This window comes from Schistocerca gregaria, chromosome 10 (assembly GCF_023897955.1).
Source record: "Schistocerca gregaria isolate iqSchGreg1 chromosome 10, iqSchGreg1.2, whole genome shotgun sequence".
NCBI lineage: Eukaryota > Metazoa > Arthropoda > Insecta > Orthoptera > Acrididae > Schistocerca > Schistocerca gregaria.
The window spans coordinates 75,028,317-75,050,797 of record NC_064929.1 but is presented as its reverse complement, the minus strand read 5'-3'; the positions used below and the strand labels follow the sequence as shown (position 1 = coordinate 75,050,797).

Here is a 22,481-nt window from a genome sequence, read left to right as displayed (position 1 = left end):
TTGGACTTGAGGACATGAGTTTCATACGTACATGTGTGGTTGCCAATACTGCATTAGTTATAATGATTAACGGCATCTTCTCAAATTTTAAACAGCCATTAGTATATTATTTCTCGAAAGGACCAGCAGGAGCCACCCATCTGACGCGCATATTCTTTGAAGTTGTCAAAAAACCCCTCAGAGGTAGTTTGATTTTATTTTCGGTAAATGTATCAATTTGATATGATAAAGTTTTAAAACAGTCATGCTTTTTATTGAGATAACCTGATAGCACAAAGACTAAGATGGAAATTGTATTTTTGGAAGCAGGCTTCCTGCAAGCAGAACGTAATGAAAAGTGATGTGTTGCTTTCATTTTTACACAAGGATGAGCATCTATATACTTCATATGTGGGATATACAGTGCGTATTCTCTTACTTACAGTGGAATAAGTCTGACTGTATGCTACTTCTTAAGTATTTCTTCAAGAATATGTTGCAGCTTATGTCACTTCATTCAATAGTTCGTGCTCTGTTTACTTATATTTCACGATCATTTATGTCTCTCGCTGTTCTCCTAACACTTGTGACGCAAAAATATACTAACTATTTTGTAAATTACGTACAAAACGAATTAAAAACAACCATTATTTTTACGTCGCATCTGCCGTCAGAGGAAGGCGAGCTTTCTGGCCGCTAGGGGCGCTAGTGTCACTTGAACTGTCAAATGGTAACAACTTTCACAGCAGTGAGTGTCGCGACTGTATATACAGAGTGTTTCAAAAATGACTGGTATATTTGAAACGGCAATAAAAACTAAACCAGCAGCGATAGAAATACACCGTTTGTTGCAATATGCTTGGGACAACAGTACATTTTCAGGCGGACAAACTTTCGAAATTACAGTAGTTACAATTTTCAACAACAGATGGCGCTGCAAGTGATGTGAAAGATATAGAAGACAACGCAGTCTGTGGGTGCGCCATTCTGTACGTCGTCTTTCTGCTGTAAGCGTGTGCTGTTCACAACGTGCAAGTGTGCTGTGGACAACATGGATTATTCCTTAGAACAGAGGTTTCTTCTGGTGTTGGATTTCCACCGCCTAGAACACAGTGTTGTTGCAACAAGACGAAGTTTTCAACAGAGGTTTAATGTAACCAAAGGACCGAAAAGCGATACAATAAAGGATCTGTTTGAAATATTTCAATGGACTGGGAACGTGTCGGATGAACGTGCTGGAAAGGTAGGGCGACCGTGTATGGCAACCACAGAGGGCAACGCGCAGCTAGTGCAGCAGGTCATCCAACAGCGGCCTCGGGTTTCCGTTCGCCGTGTTGCAGCTGTGGTCCAAATGACGCCAACGTCCACGTATCGTCTCATGCGCCAGAGTTTACACCTCTATCCATACAAAATTCAAACGCGGCAACCCCTCAGCGCCGCTACCATTGCTGCACGAGAGACATTCGCTAACGATATAGTGCACAGGATTGATGACGGCGATATGTATGTGGGCAGCATTTGGTTTACTGATGAAGTTTATTTTTACCTGGACGGCTTCGTCAATAAACAAAACTGGCGCATATGGGGAACCGAAAAGCCCCATGTTGCAGTCCCATCGTCCCTGCATCCTCAAAAAGTACTGGTCTGGGCCGCCATTTCTTCCAAAGGAATCATTGGCCCATTTTTCAGATCCGAAAGGATTACTGCATCACGCTATCTGGACATTCTTCGTGAATTTGTTGCGGTACAAACTGCCTTAGATGACACTGAGAACACCTCGTGGTTTATGCAAGATGGTGCCCGGCCACATCGCACGGCCGACGTCTTTAATTTCCTGAATGAATATTTCGATGATCGTGTGATTGCTTTGGGCTATCCGAAACATACAGGAGCCGGCGTGGATTGGCCTCCCTATTCGCCAGACATGAACCCCTGTGACTTCTTTCTGAGGGGACATTTGAAAGACCAGGTGTACCGCCAGAATCGAGAAACAATTGAACAGCTGAAGCAGTACATCTCATCTGCATGTGAAGCCATTCTGCCAGACTCGTTGTCAAAGGTTTCGGGTAATTTCATTCAGAGACTACGCCATATTATTGCTACGCATGGTGGATATGTGGAAAATATCGTACTATAGAGTTTCCCAGACCGCAGCGCCATCTGTTGTTGACAATTGTAACTACTGCGATTTCGAAAGTTTGTCCGCCTGAAAATGTACTGTTGTCCCAAGCATATTGCAACAAACGGTGTATTTCTATCGCTGCTCGTTTAGTTTGTATTGCCGTTTCAAATATACCGGTCATTTTTGAAACACCCTGTATTAGACTGTGGCTACACATCGACGCCACGTGACGTGCGGTGGCGCCCTCTACGATCTCCATATAAGCGGCGGCCCCAGCTTCTAGCAGCTAGTAGTCGATTCACCTTGGAAGATGTTCTCTGTAGTTGAGAACGAAACGTCAGGGAGAAGAAGTTCTACAGATCGACCACGGCAATTTAGCTCGGAAGTCTTTATTGATGAAGACGCCGGCCGTGAAAGCCTACACGGGATGAAACGCCTCTTGTTGGAAGCTGCACCATGACAAAGAACCGTGCCACTGCGCGCTGCGAGTGTTGGAACAGCTGGCCAAGCACAAGGATGTCACGTTGGCTCACCCTCCCTACAGCCCAGATTTGTCATTGGCGGACTTCTTACTCTTTCCCCAGCCCAACGGGACCTCGAGGAATACTGATTTGGTTTTATAGAAGACACCCAAAACGCCGTAACGGCATCTGTAAAGAGGATCACAGAAAACAAGTTCCAGAAGGTGTGCGTGTAGTGGGAATCGTGTTATAGATCACATCCTGTATGCCTCCCACCCAGGTTGCCATGCTGTCCGACATTGGCCCACTGTCACATCCAAATCCCCTACAAATCTAGATACAGCCCCCCATCTTGACTAGTCGATAAAAAGAAAACCCACAATGAGACCCCTTTCAAAACCTTGTCAGGTGCTGATAACGCTGTCTCACACAACTATACAAGATCTACGTGTCCTTAACAGTTAACACTCAACATGTGATGCTGTTCACACCCCTTGCAAAACCGGTCGTGGTAACATTAAACACAAGCAACACTAATGCAATCTGGTGGCTGTTCTACCCGAGAGAGTTTCAACTCTGATCATTTATATACCTGCCAACGGCGTGTACCTGTACGAAATTACATTCATATCAGACAATATGTACTGAGTGCTTTACTTTTTCTGGGAGGCTGTGTATTTTCGCATTATTTGCGTTTCATAACTACTTTCACCATTTTTTTCCATCACATTTTATTTCCATGGTTTAATTTGGTGGTATTTTATTTTCCCATTATTTTTGTGTTTGTGGTATAGTGTTGTGTTATTTTGTTTTCAAGTTGTTTTATCTCTGTGTTGTTTTGTAGTATTTTCTTTTTGCATTATTTTATTTTCGCCATTTTATTTTTTCAAGTCATGTTTTTTACCTCTTGTCTTATTTATTTTCGCTGTATTGTTTTTGTGTCTTAATTGTTTGCGCTTTATTATGCCTTTTAAGATGCCATGTATTTCCTCTATAACAAAATAATATGTAAATAAAACGTCGCGAAAACAAATAAGGGATAGTGAAATGTAGAGGTAATGTAAAGTAAAAGAGAAAGTAAAATAATGCGCATGTTGAAAATTCGATAATAAAATCCTAAAAAAATAAAATAACTTGGAAGTAACATATCGTGAAATAATAATAGCATAAAACAAAATGATGCAGAAGTAAAGAAACACGAAAATAAAACAACTGAGATGTGCAATAATGTGACAGTAAAATATCATTAAGTAATGCAATAATAAAATCATGGGAGAATATAATGACGCAAAGACGAAATATCACGAAAACAAAACACTGCAGTAATAAAGTAATACATAAATTTATACCGCGAAAACAAAATACTTTGGCAATAAAATAACGCGAAATCAATAAACACGAAAATCAAACAAAAGGACAAGCAAAGTAATGACAAGGTAAATATAACTGAAAGGTAAAGTAAAATAAGGCGAAAGTTAACAATCCGAAAATAAAATCCATTGAAAAGTAAAATAAAGCGAAAGAAAAATAACGCAGTAGTAAAGAGAGGAGGAAAGGCAACATCTAGGAAGTAAAATAACGTCACAGTAAAAAATGCAAAAGTAAAATAACACGAAAAGCCAAAAAACGCAAAAATAACATGAATGTGAAACAAGGCGAAAGAGATATAACACGAAAAAATGGTAACGGGAGAATGTAGTGACGCGAATATAAAATACTGGAAAAATATAATATCGCGAAAATAAAAACGGCAAAAGTAATATAAAGTGAAAGTTAAAAACACGAAAATAAGGTAACGGTATGGCGATCGGAAGTAAAGAAACACAGAAAAAAGCAACAGACAAGTGCAATAATGGGGTAGTAAAATATCATGAATGTAAAATAACACAAAAAGAAAATAATAAATGTGAATCAAGGCTAACGTTAAACAAGGCGAAAAAAAAATTAATAGAAGGATATAATAAAAGGATATAATTATACAAAGCAAAAAAAATACACTCCGTCTGCAGGCCACGAGTGACCTACCGCCACCATCCGACCGCCGTGTCATCCTCAGTGGAGGATACGGATAGGAAGGGTGGGGGGTCAGCACACCACTCTCCCGGTCGTTATGATGGTAATCTTGACCAAAGCCGCTACTATTCGGTCGAGTAGCTCTTCAATTGGCATCACGAGGCTGAGTGCACCTCGAAAAATGGCAATAGTGCATGGCAGCCTGGATGGTCACCCATCCAAGTGCCGACCACACCCGACAGCGCTTAACTTCGATGATCTCACGGAAACCGGTGTATCCACTGTGGCAAGACCGTTGCCATATAAAGATAAGATATCACAAAAATAAAATAACACAGTTATAGAATAATACAACAGGTTACACAACGCAAATATGGTACTTCAGCAATCAAATGATGCACAATGAAAAGTAAAGTAATGGAAAGGTAAATATCACTGAAAGAGAACATAAAATGCGCGAAAGTTAAAAATGCAAAAATAAAATACCGCGAAAATAAAATCCGTTCAGAAATAAAATAAAGCGAAAAAAACATGGAATAGCTGCAAAATAGTGTAATGCAATAGTAAAGAGAGGATAAAATGCAATAACTGGCAAGTAAAATAAAACGAAAAGGAAAAAAAGCACGAAAAGAAAATGAAGGTGAAACAAGGTGAAAGATAAGTAACAGGAAAATACGGTAATGAGAAAATGTAATGAGGCGAAAACAAAATACGGCAATATCAGAATATCGCAAAAATAAAACAACACCAAAATAAATATGGCGAAAGTAATATAATGTGAAAGTTACAAACGAGAAAATAAGAAACCGGTATGGCGAAAATAAAATACCATGAAAAATAATCGCCCAGGTAAAATAACGGGAAAATACAATATCATGAAAAACTAACATGAAAGTACAGAAACGGGAAAATAAAATTACAGGGAACTAAAATAATGTGACAGTATAAAATGCGAAAAGAGAATAACATAAAAGTGAAACTGGGCCAAAATCAAATAATGCGAAATTAAAGTAATGGGAGAATATAATGACACAAAAGTGAAGCACCGTGAAAATGCTCTGTACCACAGGAATAAAATAAAGTGAAAATTTATGCCACAACTATAAAATACATGACCCCCAGTTATCAAAAGAAGCGAAAACAAAATTCCGTAAACAAACTGAAGCGCAAATATAGCTAAAATTAAAAACCCAAAAATAAAGTACCGCGAAAAGAAAATCCCACGCACAATAAAACAAAGCGAATGTAAAATGACACAAATCAGTAATAGCTGGAAGATAATATAATGATACGGTAAAAAAAGACGAAAATACAATAATTGGAAAGTAAATTAATATGGCAATAAAATAGAACGAAAAGAAAGTAACACGAAAATAATATGAATGTGAAACTTGACAAAACATAAATATATTAATGGGAGAATATAACGATGCGAAAATGAAATACTGTGGTAATAAACTAACGCGAAAATATAACACCGCAAAAATAAGGAATGGAAAAGTAAAATGGCGCGAAAGTTAAAAACAAGAAATTAAGATACCACAAATATAAAATCCCTAAAAATAACGTAATGCGAAAGTAAAATAAGGCGAAAATATAATACCATGAAAATAAAGCAATAGAAAAGGTGGAAAAAATAACAGGAGTGTAAATAACGCGACAGTAAATTAACGTGAATGTATGATACTGCAAAAAGAAAATAGTTTAGTAATAAAATAAAGCTAAAGTAAATTAATGGGTAAGTGAAATGAAGTAAAACAGAAATAAAGTGAACATAAACTAATTTGAATACGTAATACAGCGAAAATAAAATACTTACCATTTAGCACAATATTTGATTAAACCAAACAGCAGTTTCACTGCAATATTTTTTTATTCCAGAACTCATTTCTGCCATCTTTCTCCTAAAAAGTAAAATTAGGACGTGGGAACAGGTTAGGTTAAGAGTTTCATACAGTTTTGCGGACGAACAATTATGAACTTCTTTATACTTTAGTCACTGTTTATAGTTTTGATGATAATGCCTTCATCGAGGCGAGATGTAAATCTTTGAATTAAAGCATGCATTCACTCTGAACAAGCAAACACTTCAAAACACACAAACTTTCAGTGAAGTTGACACTCACTTATTGCACGTATATCATGATCTAGTGGGACCATTTCCTTCCTCTCAAGGATCCACATATCTCTTAACAATAACGAACACATACATTTTAACTGAAAGACGTTTCTGCAGATACGTTATTATCACAGATTCCATGTTTTGAAGTCCCAGAAATCATTGGTACCAACAGTTTGGTTATGGCATCGCAATATTGAGGCAAAGTTAAGAACCAAACTTTCAGATGACTGGACTGACAATTTACTCCATCTACTCATGTGATACTAGAATATAACACCACAACTGTAGAAATCGTTGGATGTGATGTCTGCCAGTTATGTAGAAATCGCTTACTACATGAGAACTAGACTTCAAGTTCATTTTCTTTTATCATATGCCTGTGGATTGTGATATTTCAACTTTCATATCCAATTGTAGACAATTTCATTTTGTATATTCTATATTCTTAATTTCTATATATGACAAGTCCAATATCATTTTATGACGACATGGATGCTAAATAAATAAATACATAAAATAAAACTCAAAGCAGTACATGGGCAATTAAATTTAAAAAAATGTTCATCAGTATGCTACAACATCTGTTTGATCCATCCAGAACTTATGACCTCTTCAGACATATTCATAAGATACATAGCTCTAAACTAACTGCAGTGTACCACGTGTGACACATTGATGCCCTGAAAAGTACCTGGTTGTTGAAACACCCTACAGTCAGAATACTGTCTCCGCTGACAAGCTCAAACCAGCCTTCCTGCTGTAGATTATGGATCGCCCACATCAGCTTCAAGTAACAAGTGGCTCCAATCTTCAAACTTCCACAGTGTCATGAACCATTCCAATGACCTAAACATTCTGGTCTCACAGAAGTACATTAACATTATCAGTGAGAAAAGAGTAGTGGCTGTAACTGATGCAGTGAAGTATAAGTGCTGTTAGAAATACTAATACAAAACTTCCTGGCAGAAGAAACCTGTATGCTGGATCGAAACTCGAACTCGAGACCTCTAGTGACAGAACTACTCGAGCATGATGCACCATTACTTCTACCAGTACCTAATCACCTACTTTCCACATTTCACAGAAGCTCTCCTGTGAAATGTGGAAAGCTCTCCTGTGAAACTTCCAGAACTAGCCCTCCTGGAAGAAAGGATATTGTGGAGAAATGGCTTAGCCACAGCCTGGTGGATGTTTCCAGAGTGAAATTTTCATTCTCTAGTGCAATGTGAGCTGATATGACACTTCCTAGTAGATTAAAACTGTCTGCTGGGCTGAGACTCGAATTAGGGACCTTTGCCTTTTGCGGGCAAGTGCTCTATTGACTGATGGGTCACAAGCTGTGGTTGGGTAGCTCAGTTCGTAGAGAATTTGCCCATGAAAGGCAAAGATCCTGAGTTCGAGTCTTGGTCCAGCAGACTGTTGTGATCTGAAAAGAAGTTTCGTGTCAGCACACATATCACAGAAAAGTCAAAATTTCACTCTGAGTACTAATACACATTGGACTAGCTAGTCTTTCGTTTCCGGTTAACATGTTCTCTGCAGCACTGTTGTTAAAATACATGTACATTAATTATACACTATGTGATCAAAAGCATCCGGACACCTCTCAAAACATACTTTTTTCATATTTCGTGCATTGTGCTGCCACGTACTGCCCGGTACTCCATATCAGCGATCTCAGTAGTCATTAGACATCGTTTGAGAGCACAATGGGGCACTCTGCAGAACTCACAGACTTCGAACGTGATCAGGTGACTGGGTGGCACTTGTGTCATATGTCTGTATATGAGATTTTCACAATCCTAAACATCCCTAGTTCCACTGTTTCTGAAGTGATAGTCAAGTGGAAACGTGAAGGGACACGTACAGCACAAAAGCGTACAGGCCAAATGTGGTGTCACTGCCAGACACCACACTTGCTAGGTGGTAGCCTTTAAAACGGCCGCGGTCCGTTAGTATACGTCGGACCCGCGTGTCGCCACTATCAGTGATTGCAGACCAAGCGCCGCCACAAGGCAGGTCTAGAGAGACTTCCTAGTACTCGCCCCAGTTGTACAGCCGACTTTGCTAGCGATGGTTCACTGTCTATATACGCTCTCATTTGCAGAGACGACAGTTTAGCATAGCCTTCAGCTACGTCATTTGCTACGACCTAGCAAGGCGCCATATTCATTTAATATAATTAGTTCAAGAATGTGTTCTGAACAGATAATATTTGGAATCATGTACTGTCAAGAGTGACGTTCATCATTAATGGATTAAAGTTAAGTATCAAACTAATTACGTCCGCTTTCTGAATTCACATTCTTTGTCATGTTCCAGACCTCACGCCAGTATAGTTCTTCCCTCCTCACGCCAGCCTACGTGAGCTAAATCGCGTGCATTTCGGCCTCCTCTCGTAACACGGTGTTGGTTCTTCTACTAACACAAAACCAACCTCGTTTGTTGACTGACAAGAGACCGCCAACAATTGAAGAGGTCCGTAATGTGTAATAGGCAGACATCTATCCAGATCATCACACAGGAATTCCAAACTGCATCAGGATCCATTCCAAGTACTATGACAGTTAGGCGGGAGGTTAGAAAACTTGGATTTCATGGTCGAGCAGTTGTTCAAAAGCCACACATCACGCTGGTAAATGCCAAACGATGCCTCGCCTGGTGTAAGGAGCGTAAACATTGGACCACTGAACAGTGGAAAAACATTGTGTGGAGTTCAAAAATGGCTCTGAGCACTATGGGACTTAACATCTGTGGTCATCAGTCCCCTAGAACTTAGAACTACTTAAACCTAACTAACCTAAGGACATCATACACATCCATGCCTGAGGCAGGATTCGAACCTGTGACTGTAGCGGTCAGGAGGTTCCGGACTGAAGCGCCTAGAATCGCACGGCCACACCGTCTGGCTTGTGTGGAGTGGTGAATCACGGTACACAATGTGGCGATCTGATGGCAGGATGCGGGTATGGCGAATGCCCGGTGAACATCTGCCAGCATGTGCACTGCCAACAGTAAAATTCGGAGGCAGTGGCGTTGTGGTGTGGTTTTGTTTTTCATGGAGGGGGCTTGTGCCCTTTGTTGTTTTGTGTGAGACTATCACAGTACAGGCCTTCATTGATGTTTTAAGCACCTTCTTGCTCTCACTGTTGAAGAGCAATTCAGGGATGGTGACTGCATCTTTCAGCACGATTGAGCACCTGTTCATAATTCACGGGCTGTGGTGGAGTGGTTACATGACAATAACAACCCTTTAATGGACTGGCCTGCACAGAGTCCTGACCTGAATCCTATAGAACACCTTTGGGATATTTTGGAATGCCAACTTCGTGTCAGGCCTCACCGACCAATATTGATACCTCTCCTCAGTGCAGCGCTCCATGAAGAATGGGCTGCCATTCCCCAAGAAACCTTCCAGCACCTGATTGAACGTATGCCTGCAAGAGTGGAAGCTGTCATCAAGGCTAAGGGTGGGCCAACACCATATTGAATTCCAGCATTACCGATGGAGAGCACCACAAGTCATTTTCAGCTAGGTGTCTTGATACTTTTGATCACATAGTGTAATTTTGTGTTGTTGTTCTGTAGTTCAGAGTAACAATAGTTGTGATAAACAAAATAGTTGTAAAATTATGATGTTACCAGAGATAAAGTATAGAGAGAGAAGAGTTATCTACAATGTGTATAGAAAGCAGGCTAGCTATACTGCCCAAGAAAATGAAAGGGACATGTAGCTAAGAAGAGAGTGAGATGATGATGTGATCCCAGGTTATTCTGAAACGTGAATTTAAGTTCAGGAAGAAGAAATGGGACCTTTCAGGCTTGCTGATGGTATTGGAATTCTGTTAGATATGGCAAAAGACTTCAAAGAGCAGCTGAACGGAAAAGAAAATAATTTGAAAAAAAGAAATAAGATGAACTCTGACAGAAGTAAAACAAGGATACTGGAAAGTAGTTGAATTCAATGAAGTGATGTTGTAGGAATTAGAGTAGTAAATCAGATGAAAAAGTTAATAGATGAATTATATTACTTGGACAGCAAAATAACTAACAACAGCCAAAGTAGAGAAGATACACGAGGGAATGCCAGAAAGTAATGCCTCCAAATCTTTTATTATTATCTAAATATCAGTACTATAGACATGCATATTACTTGGTTGACTTAGCCACTTTGCTGACCCAGATTGCAACTCTCTGCTGCTAAAGGGCTCCAAATTGTGGTTGGTAACATGATGGTGTGTAACATGACTGTATTAGTGCATGAGAAACAGCGTGCTGTAATCAAAAGCATCAATTTGAAGAGTTTGTCCTCACATGGAGCACAATCTTTTTCAGCATGACACTGCCAGATCACATAATCAGCACTGTGACACCTGCAACGATCTAACACCTCTGGTTCACTGTCGTTCATTACCCTTCATACAGTCCTAACTTGACCCCGTTCGATTTTTGTCTGCTTTCAGGACTTAATGAACACCTTTGAGGACTTCTCTTTGATGTGATGAAGGAGTGCGAGCAGAGGTGATGTTGTGGCTCCAACAACAAAGTCCCACATCCTACAGTGACTGTGTCAGCAAACTGGTCTCTTTTTGGGAGAAATGTGTTTGTTGCCATGGTGACAATGTTGAGAAATAAATATGTAGACACAAAGAATAAATGTGTAGAATGTTAACAAAGTTTGTTTTGTTTAAAAAGCTTAAAGAGTTTTCACATAAAAATTCAGAGGCATTACTTTTCGGCATGCTCTCATAAAATGCAGCATTTCTGGTAAAAAGAAATCTGTTAGCACAGGATATAAATGTAGGAGTTAAGCAGTCTCTTCCGAAGGCATCTGTCATTGTGTAAAGACAGGTAGAAATGAAATGTGGATGGTAAGCAATTCTGGCACGAGAGAATACAGATAGAAGCATCTTAAATATATTGCTATAAGAGTGTTGAAGATCAGATCAGTAGATTGAATTACTAATAATGAAATACTGAAATGAATTGTGGGGAAACGAAATTTATGGCACAATCTGACCAAAAGAATAGATCAGTTAATGGGACATGTCCTAAGGCATTAAGGGGCCATTAATATGGCAACAGAGGGAAGTGTGAGGAGTACAATTTATAGGTGGAGACCAATGTCCCAATGGATACAGGTTGTAGTAGTTTACATGGAGATAATGAGACTTGAACAGGTTACGATAGTTTGGAGAGCTGTGTCATACTAATTTCCAGACTGAACACAACAAAGTTGAGCTTATTAACACTTAATATTGTTTTCTGTGACACCATATGTCTCGGTCCAGCACACAGTTTTAATCTGCCAGGAAGTTTCACCTCAGCACGCAATCTGCTGCAGAGTAAACATTTCATTTTGGAAACTTGTTAAATGTTTTTATGTCATAATAAGTCATCAGCTGACCTAATTTGACTTAATCGCTACTACTGCAACAAGGCTGCTCAAACATTTAAAATAACTCCCCATTTTCATGAGCACTGTACATGTAATATTCCATAGCACCTTCTTTAGTTTCTATCCTTCCATTGATTTCCTCATTTTGATTGTATTTGCACCATCTTTTATTGCTTTAAAAAGCGGTAATCTCCCTACGTTGTGAACCCTACTCAAATGGCACCCAGATTTCGGTAACTGCAATTTTTATGTTAATTACAGGTTGTGGATCCTCAGGAAAATCGACATTTATGAAGCAGGTCAGGATCATTGAAGAAGGTGGTTTTCAAGAGGCTGAGCGAATCACCTACAAATCAATAATTTTCCAAAACATTATCTCAGAAGCTCAGAAACTGATAATGGCAATGGAGTTGTATGGATTTCCTTATGAATTAGAGACAACAGAGGTAACTACATAAAGAACACACACTGAGTACACTGTGTGTGTGTGTGTGTGTGTGTGTGTGTGTGTGTGTGTGTGTGTGTGAGAGAGAGAGAGAGAGAGAGAGAGAGAGAGAGAGAGAGAGATTTATCTCCAGATAATGTCTGAATAACCTGAATAATTGTATCATAGATAACTTATTTAGTTACTTACTGAGTTAGGTTTTTATTTACCCATGGATAATTTGCAAAAATTATCAAAGATATAAAGTTAATTGAAAAAGGAAACAATTTAAAAAATATGAATTCATGCATACAGTAATGTTATCTTCTGTAGGTCCACATTAACATGTTGTGTTCTAGCTCCGTTGGTAGAGCACTTGCCCACGAAAGGCAAAGATTTCGAGTTCGAGTCTTGGTCTGGCACACAGTTTTAATCTGCCAGGAACTTTCATATCAAACACACTCTGCTGCAGAGTGAAAATCTCATTCTGGAAACATGCCCCAGGCTGTGGCTAAGCCATGTCTCCGCAATATCCTTTCTTTCAGGAGTGCTAGTTCTGCAGCGTTTGCAGGAGAAGTTTGGAAGGTAAGAGACGAGATACTGGCAGAAGTAAAGGTGGGTGGACGGGGCGTGAGTGGTGCTTGGGTAGCTCAGTTGGTAGAGCACTTGCCCATGAAAGGCAAAGGTCCTGAGTTTGAGTCTCGGTCCGGCACACAGTTTTAATCTGCCAGGAAGTTTCATGTTGCATTCTTATTTTTGATGTGTTGTGTACAGTGTTTTAGCAAACATATTTACAGTTTATCTTTACACTAATCATTTACGTCTCATGTCTGCTCACTCCTACAATAAATAAGATGTTGAACACAGGCAAGTGCCAAGAAGGAAGAATTAACCATCATAAAATCTGGGCATATGATTTAACAGGAAGAGTCATTAAACTATGACATTTTTCTGTAGAATGACAAATAAAAAAAGTTAAGTATATTTCCAATTTACCCACCAATCAGAGGGTGACCAACTCTCCCGTATTTCCCGGGATCTCCCATATTTAGAGACATTTTTTCATAATCTCTCGGCTCCCGTATTTTCAGGCTCAGTGGGCGTTTATCTCCTGTTTTTAACTTTATTTTTCTTATTACGTACCGGTATGTAAAAATATTTTTCAATCATTTAAATTTTGCACAAACTATCAGGATTCATTTGTAGACAGCAGAGACAACTGATCCTAAATCAACCTTTGACCATAGATGTCAACATTATGTCTATCGAATATCTTTGGAATGATCGACCGACGCTTGGCGGGAAAGTCACCCAGAACCAGAACTTTCCCAAAATCTACCCCTTTTCCTAGACCTCTCCAGTGCTTTTCCTTCACCCTTCGTCCTTCACCTTGTACCTTTCTGCCTGAAGAAGGAGCCATTGGCTCCGAAAGCTTGCCAATCACAACAGTCTTTTATGTGTGTGTTCTGCCATCGCTTGGTGGGTAGATTGTTTATCTTTCCAATTGAATAATACAATGCACTTAGCTTTTCACTGTTATTCACTCATGCACAGTGTTTTAGCAGTAATCTGTCTTGCACATTACCCCATCTTCCACCTTTAAGCTCTCAGGTTTTGAAGTTTCGTCCAGTGCAGTCCCCAACAATCAGGCTTTCCTTCTCATCCTGTACAGTAAGTTGCTCCTGACCCAGGATTGTGGCTGTCTTTTCCGAACTCTACCCCTTTTCCTAAAGCTCTCCAGTTCCTTTCCCTCCATCCCTCTTCCTTCCCCTTCAACCCTTCTGTTGGGAAAAGGAGCCACTGGCTATAAAACGTTGCATAATTAAAACATTTTTAATATGTGTGTTCTCCTGCTGCATCTGGTCAGTACGATTTTTTTAGCTATCCAATTACATCACACTGTCAAAAATTGATTATTTTCGTTGTTCCAGACAGTTTATAGAGACACTTGCCACATGAGGATAAGCACTGTCCTGTTGAAAAATGGCACCACAGTATTGTCACGAGAGGTTATACATAATACCATTGCGTGTTCAGATTTACGTCAATCACTACCAGCTGTGACCTGAAGTTACACCTGATGATGCAAGGAGCAATGTTACTGTGCCTCTCCGATACATGGGAAGCATGGGACCTCTTCCAGGGCACCACCATACTTGCTGACAATGGTCATACAATGTAGTATACAACTGCAGTTCATCAGTGAACTCAATGTGACACCATTCATCAACAGTTCATACTTCCCAGTGACTGCACCACATCAAATGCAGCCATTTGTGACATGGTGTTAATCACAGCCAGCATGTGAGACACTAATTCCCTAGTCTGGCTGATGCTAATCTCTGACAGTGTGAGTAAACACAGAATATTGCAGGGCGTCTGTTATTTGTTATTGAATGTTACATCATGCAGTTGTGAAAGGGTTATGATGTGCTTGTGCATGATACACCGGTCCCCCCCTCCCCCCTCCCCCTTGTTGTGGTCATATATCATGCATTGGAATCTTGAGCATGAGTATGCATGTCCTTACAATCCCACACACTCCAACATCAAGGCATTGTCTCATCCAAATACCCCAGAAATCTGGATATTGAACGATTTTACCAACTGGCCAAATAGGAATCCACAATGAGATCCAGTTCAGGCTCTGTCAAGTGCCGATAATGCCATATCACATTTGTGGCATCTCTATGTCCTTCACAGTGACTGTTCAATATGTGATACTGTTCACAGCCCATATGCACCCTACCAGGTGTGGAAAACACACTGGTCATGAACAACACGGAAAGCACTCTGTTGTGTGTTCTACCTGTCAGAAAATTACAACTATAATACACACATCAAAAAAAAAAAAAAAAGTTTCACATCATCTCAATTCTGAGAGTTCTGGAACCTGTACAGAAAATTGGAATAGAGATTGACATAAACATCATTGCTACCCTTTTTATTGCTCATGAAAACCACACATTGCATGTTGCACAACCATACAGCGAGACCTTCAGAGGTGGTGGTCCAGATTGCTGTACACACCGGTACCTCTAACACCCAGTAGCACGTCCTCTTGCATTGATGCATGCCCGTATTCACTGTGGCATACTATACACAAGTTCATCAATGGTCCAGATTGTCCCACTCCTCGACAACGATTTGGCGTAGATCCCTCAGAGTTGTTGGGTCACGTCATTCATAAACAGCCCTTTTCCTTATATCCCGGGCATGTTTGATATGGTTCATGCCTGGAGAACATGCTGGCCACTCTAGTCAAGTGGTTTTATTATCCTGAAGGAAGTCATTCACAAGATTTGAAGGATGGGGATGCGAATTGTCATCCACGGAGACAAATTCCTTGCTAATATGCTGCCGATATGGTTGCAGGATGGCATACACGTATTGTAGCAGCGCGTTCTATGACCACCAACGGCGTACGTCAGCCCCACATAATGCCACCCCAAAACAGCAGAGAACCATCACATTGCTGCACTCATTGGAGAGTGTGTCTAAGATGTTCAGGCTGACTGGGTTGCCTCCAAACATGTCTCTGACAGTAGTCTGGTTGAAGGCATATGTGACACTCATTGGTGAAGAGAACGTGATGCCAATCCTGAGACGTCCATTCAGCATGTTATTGGGCACATATGTACCATGCTGCATGGTGTCGTGGCTGCAAATATGGACCTCACCATGGACGTTGGGAGAGAAGTTGCGCATCGTGCAGCCTATTGCACACAGTTCGAGTCATAACATGACGTCCTGTGGCTACACGAAAAGCATTATTCAACATGGTGGCGTTGCTGTCAGGGTTCCTCCGAGCCATAATCCATAGGTAGTGGTCATCAACTACAGTACTAGCCCTTGGGCGGCCTGAGCGAGGCATGTCATCGACAGTTCCTGTCTCTCTGTCTCTCATCCATGTCCAAACAACTTTGCTTTGCTTCACTCTGAGATGCCTGGAAACTTCGCTTGTTGAGGGCCCTTCCTGGCACAAAGTAACAATGTGGACACGATCGAACCGCGGTATTGGTGGTCTAGATGTGGTTGAACTACAGACAACACGAGCAGTGGACCTTCTTCCTGGTGGAATGACTGAAACTGATCAGCCATTGGACCCCCTCCGTCTAATAGGCACTCCTCATGCATGGTTATTTACTTCTTTGGGTGGGTTTACTTACATCTCTGAACAGTAAAAGTGGCTGCGTCTGTGATACAATATCCACAGCCAATGTCTGTCTTCAGGAGTTCTGAAAACCGGGTTGGTGCAATTTTTTTTTTATATACAGCGTGTTACAAAAAGGTATGGCCAAACCAAACTTTCAGGAAACATTCCTCACACACAAATAAAGAAAAGATGTTATGTGGACATGTGTCTGGAAACGCTTAATTTCCATGTTAGGGCTCATTTTAGTTTCATCACCTACACTTCCACCTATGCTCAATGTGGCACGTTATCATGATTTCATACGGGATACTCTACCTGTGCTGCTAGAACATGTGCCTTTACAAGTATGACACAATATATGGTTCATGCGCGATGGAGCTCCTGCACATTTCAGTCCAAGTGTTCGTACGCTTCTCAACAACAGATTCGGTGACCGATGGATTGGTAGAGGCGGACCAATTCCATGGCCTCCATGGTCTCCTGACCTCAACCCTCTTGACTTTCATTTATTGGGGCATTTGAAAGCTCTTGTCTACGCAACCCCGGTACCAAATGTAGAGACTCTTCGTGCTCGTATTGTGGATGGCTGTGATACAATACGCCATTCTCCAGGGCTGCATCAGCGCATCAGGGATTCCATGCGATGGAGGGTGGATGCATGTATCCTTCCTAACGGAGGACATTTTGAACATTTTCTGTAACAAAGTGTTTGAAGTCACGCTGGTACATTCTGTTGCTGTGTGTTTCCACTCCATGATTAATGTGATTTGAAAAGAAGTAATAAAATGAGCTCTAACATGGAAAGTAAGCATTTCTGGACACATGTCCATACAACATCTTTTCTTTATTTGTGTGTGAGGAATGTTTCCTGAAAGTTTGGCCATACCTTTTTGTAACACCTTGTATATGTGTAATTCACTGAGCCACCAAAGATACGGTTAGTATTTGTATCACTACATTGTCATCTATGGCAAAGTGAAACCAAATGGTGGTACAGCAAAATTTACTTCAAATGAGGTAGCCTGCAATGCTTTAGTTAATTAAGTGAACCATGATACATTAATTCATTATCAGCAACAGTGGAAATGTTCCAAGCTATTTCTGTTTGAACCAGTTAGCTAAAGGAGTCTTCTGTATTGGCCTACGCAACTGCAACATGTTCACTGGTACCAAGGGCTCCTATACGATAGTTTGTATAGTGAGGGTGTGGTGGTGGTGGTGGTGGTGGGTGGGGGGGGGGGGGGGGGTGGAGCAAATCTTTGGGGTGTGGAGTATTTTTAACATTTTGGAATCCAAATGGTAACTTTTTAGTAGCCGCAAAAAAGTGTTGTTCTGGCCCTGTGAAAAACTCTTCCTAATACTGACTTTTAAATCATTTTCTGGAAAGAAAAACACCCGACTGTACTATATTTTTTCTTTCCCTGAGAGCCAGGGATGCCCTTGAGTGCTGCCGAAAGTGAATTACCGTGTAATGCTCCACTTTATTAATATAATGTGCCATTTTCTTTTGGTATAATTCCTGAAAAACTGAAAATATCTCAGGTAACCACATTTTCTTTAAGAAATATGACAAACATAAAAGAAAATTTCAGGCTGGTCTCTGTTCTACCAGTCTTCTTAAAGTTGACAGGAAAGGCTACCATCAATAAGGCCAGAAATTTACTGAGCAAATCAATAATGGTGTTTAACAAAAAATCCATGATTGTACCAGCTGCTCAATTCCTTGTTGAACTGATCTGTGGCATGGAAGAAAAGGGCATATTATCCTATCTCAGCCTTGATAAAGCTTTTAAATGGGTCAGTATTACAATATTGCTAGATAAATAGTGGAATACTGGAATTAGAAGTACTACCTGTGAACTGATAAAATATTACCTGACTAATAAGAGGACATTGATAGTGGTGTAGCAGCTCAGTGATAAGAGTGCCAGACTACAAATCCAAAGGTCTCAGGTTTGATCCCCAGACAGTCCTAGGATTTTTCTGACACTTACTACTACTTTCACCTCTGGCTATGATTGTTGATGTGAATAAAGCCAATTTGGATCATGATTTGTAGTCCAGGTTAAACTATTGGTTCCCCTGTAAGTGGCTGGATGAGTCAGCCCTAAGGTCAGACAAAGTCAACAGTAAACCACCTTCGACAGTATCATGCATGTTAAAGCACTGTGGTGTTCAAAACAACCCTCAGATTGATCAATTCTGCACTTTACTTTAAGAACATCAAATGATGAATACAGATCTGAAACCATTAACATTAAATATGGTCTGCTTCAAGTTTCTGTGCTCAGGCTACTCTGCTTTTTTATACCAGGTGTCTCTCCTAGGAGTCATCATGAACATTTTCTCTGCTGTTTCTGCAGTTATTTGTGATTTTGTTTTTGTATTGTGTAGCTGGGGTCAGCCGAAACAATTACAGCTCATCACATCTTTCACATAACTTCCATTGTCAACAGAAAGAATACAGAGTAGGTTTGTTTCTCATTACAAACAAAATCATATTTTACATGCCCATTCAATAGAGTGCTCACAAATTAGTCTGCTGCTATATCTGGTTTAGCAATATGTATTAATAGGAACAGTAAAACAGGAAGAATAAACAATAATCCAGCAGCGACTCAGTGGCACTGCATGCCTTGTGGTAGCAGTCAGTGTGGGCCAGTATGGTGCTGAAGCTCCTAGAATACTGCTGCTGGTTATTCGTCATGTCTTACTGTCTGTTAGTACAAAGTGATAAAATGAATATTTCACTAGACAAATCTGGGACTCCTCTATCAAAGGGCACATGAAATACTCTTCAAAAAACATTTTTTTTTGTAACAGGAAATAAACGGATGTTTTCCATCAATAATGAGCATCGCATTCAAGACCTAATGACCAGTATTTGTTTGAGTTGGCTCCAGTGAAACAATGTTGTTGTTGTTGTTGTTGTTGTTGTTGTTGTTGTTGTTGTGATCTTCAGTCCTGAGACTGGTTTGATGCAGCTCTCCATGCTACTCTATCCTGTGCAAGCTTCTCCATCTCCCAGTACCTACTGCAACCTACATGCTTCTCAATCTGCTTAGTGCCCTCCAGCTGCCCTCCAATACTAAATTGGTGATCCCTTGATGCCTCAGAACATGTCCTACCAACCGATCCTTTCTTCTAGTCAAGTTGTGCCACAAACTTCTCTTCTCCCCAATCCTATTCAATACTTCCTCATTAGTTATGTGATCTACCCATCTAATCTTCAGCATTCTTATGTAGCACCACATTTCGAAAGCTTTTATTATCTTCTTGCCCAAACTATTTATCGTCCATGTTTCACTTCCATACATGGCTACACTCCATACAAATACTTTCAGAAACGACTTCCTGACACTTAAATAAATACTCGATGTTAACAAATTTCTCTTCTTCAGAAATGCTTTCCTTGCCATTGGCAGTCTACATTTTATGTCCTCTCTACTTCGACCATCATCAGTTATTTTACTCCCCAAATAGCAAAACTCCTTTACTACTTTAAGTGTCTCATTTCCTAATCTAATTCCCACAGCATCACCCGATTTCATTGAACTACATTCCATTATCCATGTTTTGCTTTTGTTTATGTTCATCTTATATCCTCCTTTCAAGACACTGTCCATTCCATTCAACTGCTCTTCCAAGTCCTTCGCTGTCTCTGAAGAATTGCAATGTCATCGGCAAACCTCAAAGTTTTTATTTCTTCTCCATGGGTTTTGATACCTACACCAAATTTTACTTTTGTTTCCTTTACTGCTTGCTCAATATACAGATTGATCAACATCGGTGAGAAGGTACAGCCCTGTCTCACTCCCTTCCCAACCACTGCTTCCCTTTCCTGTCCCTCGACTCTTATAACCTCCATCTGCTTTCTGTACAAATTGTAAATAACCTTTCGCTCCCTGTATTTTACCCCTGCCACCTTTAGAATGTGAAAGAGTGCATTCCAGTCAACATTGTCAAAAGCTTTCTCTAAGTCTACAAATGCTAGAAACGTAGCTTTGCCTTTCCTTAATCTTTCTTCTAAGATAAGTCATAAGGTCAATATTGACTCATGTGTTCCAACATTTCTACGGAATCCAAACTGATATTCCCCGAGGTCAGCTTCGACCACTTTTTCCATTCATCTGTAAAGAATTCGTGTTAGTATTTTGCAACTGTGACTTATTAAACTGATTGTTTGATAATTTTCACATCTGTCAATACCTGCGTTCTTTGGGATTGGAATTATTATATTCTTCTTGAAGTCCGAGGGTATTTCACCTGTCTCATACATCGTGCTCACCAGATGGTAGAGTTTTGTCAGGACTGGCTCTCCCAAGGCCGTCAGTAGTTCTAATGGAATGTTGTCTACTCCCGGGGCCTTATTTCGACTCGGGTCTCTCAGAGCTCTGTCAAACTCTTCACGCAGTATCGTATCTCCCATTTCATCTTCATCTACATCTTCTTCCATTTCTATAATATTGTCCTCAAGTACATCACCCTTATATAGACCCTCTATATACTCTTTCCACCTTTCTGCTTTCTCTTCTTTGCTTAGAACTGGGTTTCCGTCTGAGCTCTTGATATTCATACAAGTGGTTCTCTTATCTCCAAAGGTCTCTTTAATTTTCCTGTAGGCAGTATCTATCTTACACCTAGTGAAATAACTCTCTACATCCTTACATTTGTCCTCTAGCCATGCCTGCTTAGCCATTTTGCACTTCCTGTTGATCTCATTTTTTAGACATTTGTATTCCTTTTTGCCTGTTTCATTTACTGTATTTTTATATTTTCTCCTCTCATCAATTAAATTCAATATCTCTTCTGTTACCCAAGGATTTCTATTAGCCCTCACCTTTTTACCTACTTGATCCTCTGCCACCTTCAGTATTTCATCTCTCTAAGCTACCCATTCTTATTCTACTGTATTTCCCCCATTCTTCTCAATCGTACCCTAATGCTCTCTCTGAAGCTGTGTACAACCTCTGGTTCTTTCAATTTGTCCAGGTCCCATCTCCTTAAATTCCCATCTTTTTGCAGTTTCTTCAGTTTTAATCTACAGTTCATAACCAACAGATTGTGGTCAGTCCACATCTGCCCCTGGAAATGTCTTACAATTCAAAACCTGGTTCCTGAATCTCTGTCTTACTATTATATAATCTATCTGATACCTACCAGTATCTCCAGGATTCTTCCATGTATACAACCTTCTTTTATGATTCTTGAACCAAGTATTAGCTATGATTAAGTTATGCTCTGTGTAAAATTCTACCAGGTGGCTTCCTCTTTCATTACTTAACCCCAATCCATATTCACCTACTATGTTTCCTTCTCTCACTTTTCCTACTCTCGAATTCCAGTCACCCATGACTATTAAATTTTTATCTCCCTTCACTACCTGAATAATTTCTTTTATCTCATCATACATTTCATCAATTTCTTCATCCTCTGCATTTGTCCCAAGATGCTCATTCCCAGGAGCCGGGCCATGAAAGTCTGTCCTTTGTCAAAGTCAATGGATTTTCCATTTTGTCACTAGAATGGTTCCTGAAGGAGGGCATCTTTTGCCATGGGGTCGTTATCACTTATGGTGACATGCCAGTTCCACCTAAAATATGTTTATCTTAAGTTGCTGGTGACTGCAATCACTCCCACCCATTTCCTCACATGTTTGTTTAATACAGCCCAGACTTGTAACACATGCTGACCAGTGCAACAGTTTCATTTCCATTCAATGTAACATTTCTTTATTTTCTGCAGCTGTTGCCCAACATTCCAAGCCTTATGTACATTCCATGTTGGTGGCATGCCTATAAAGCTT

General features: G+C 40.1%; 1 protein-coding gene across 1 annotated transcript in view; it reads left to right on the top strand.

Moving 5' to 3' along the window:
- The window catches only part of LOC126293762 (guanine nucleotide-binding protein subunit alpha-11-like), a 137,041-nt gene that overhangs the window by 47,448 nt on the left and 67,112 nt on the right, over positions 1-22,481 (top strand). Inside the window, exon 2 of the mRNA XM_049987140.1 lies at positions 12,357-12,541. Coding sequence (XP_049843097.1) covers positions 12,357-12,541 — 185 coding nt within the window. The remainder of the gene's footprint in view (positions 1-12,356; positions 12,542-22,481) is intronic.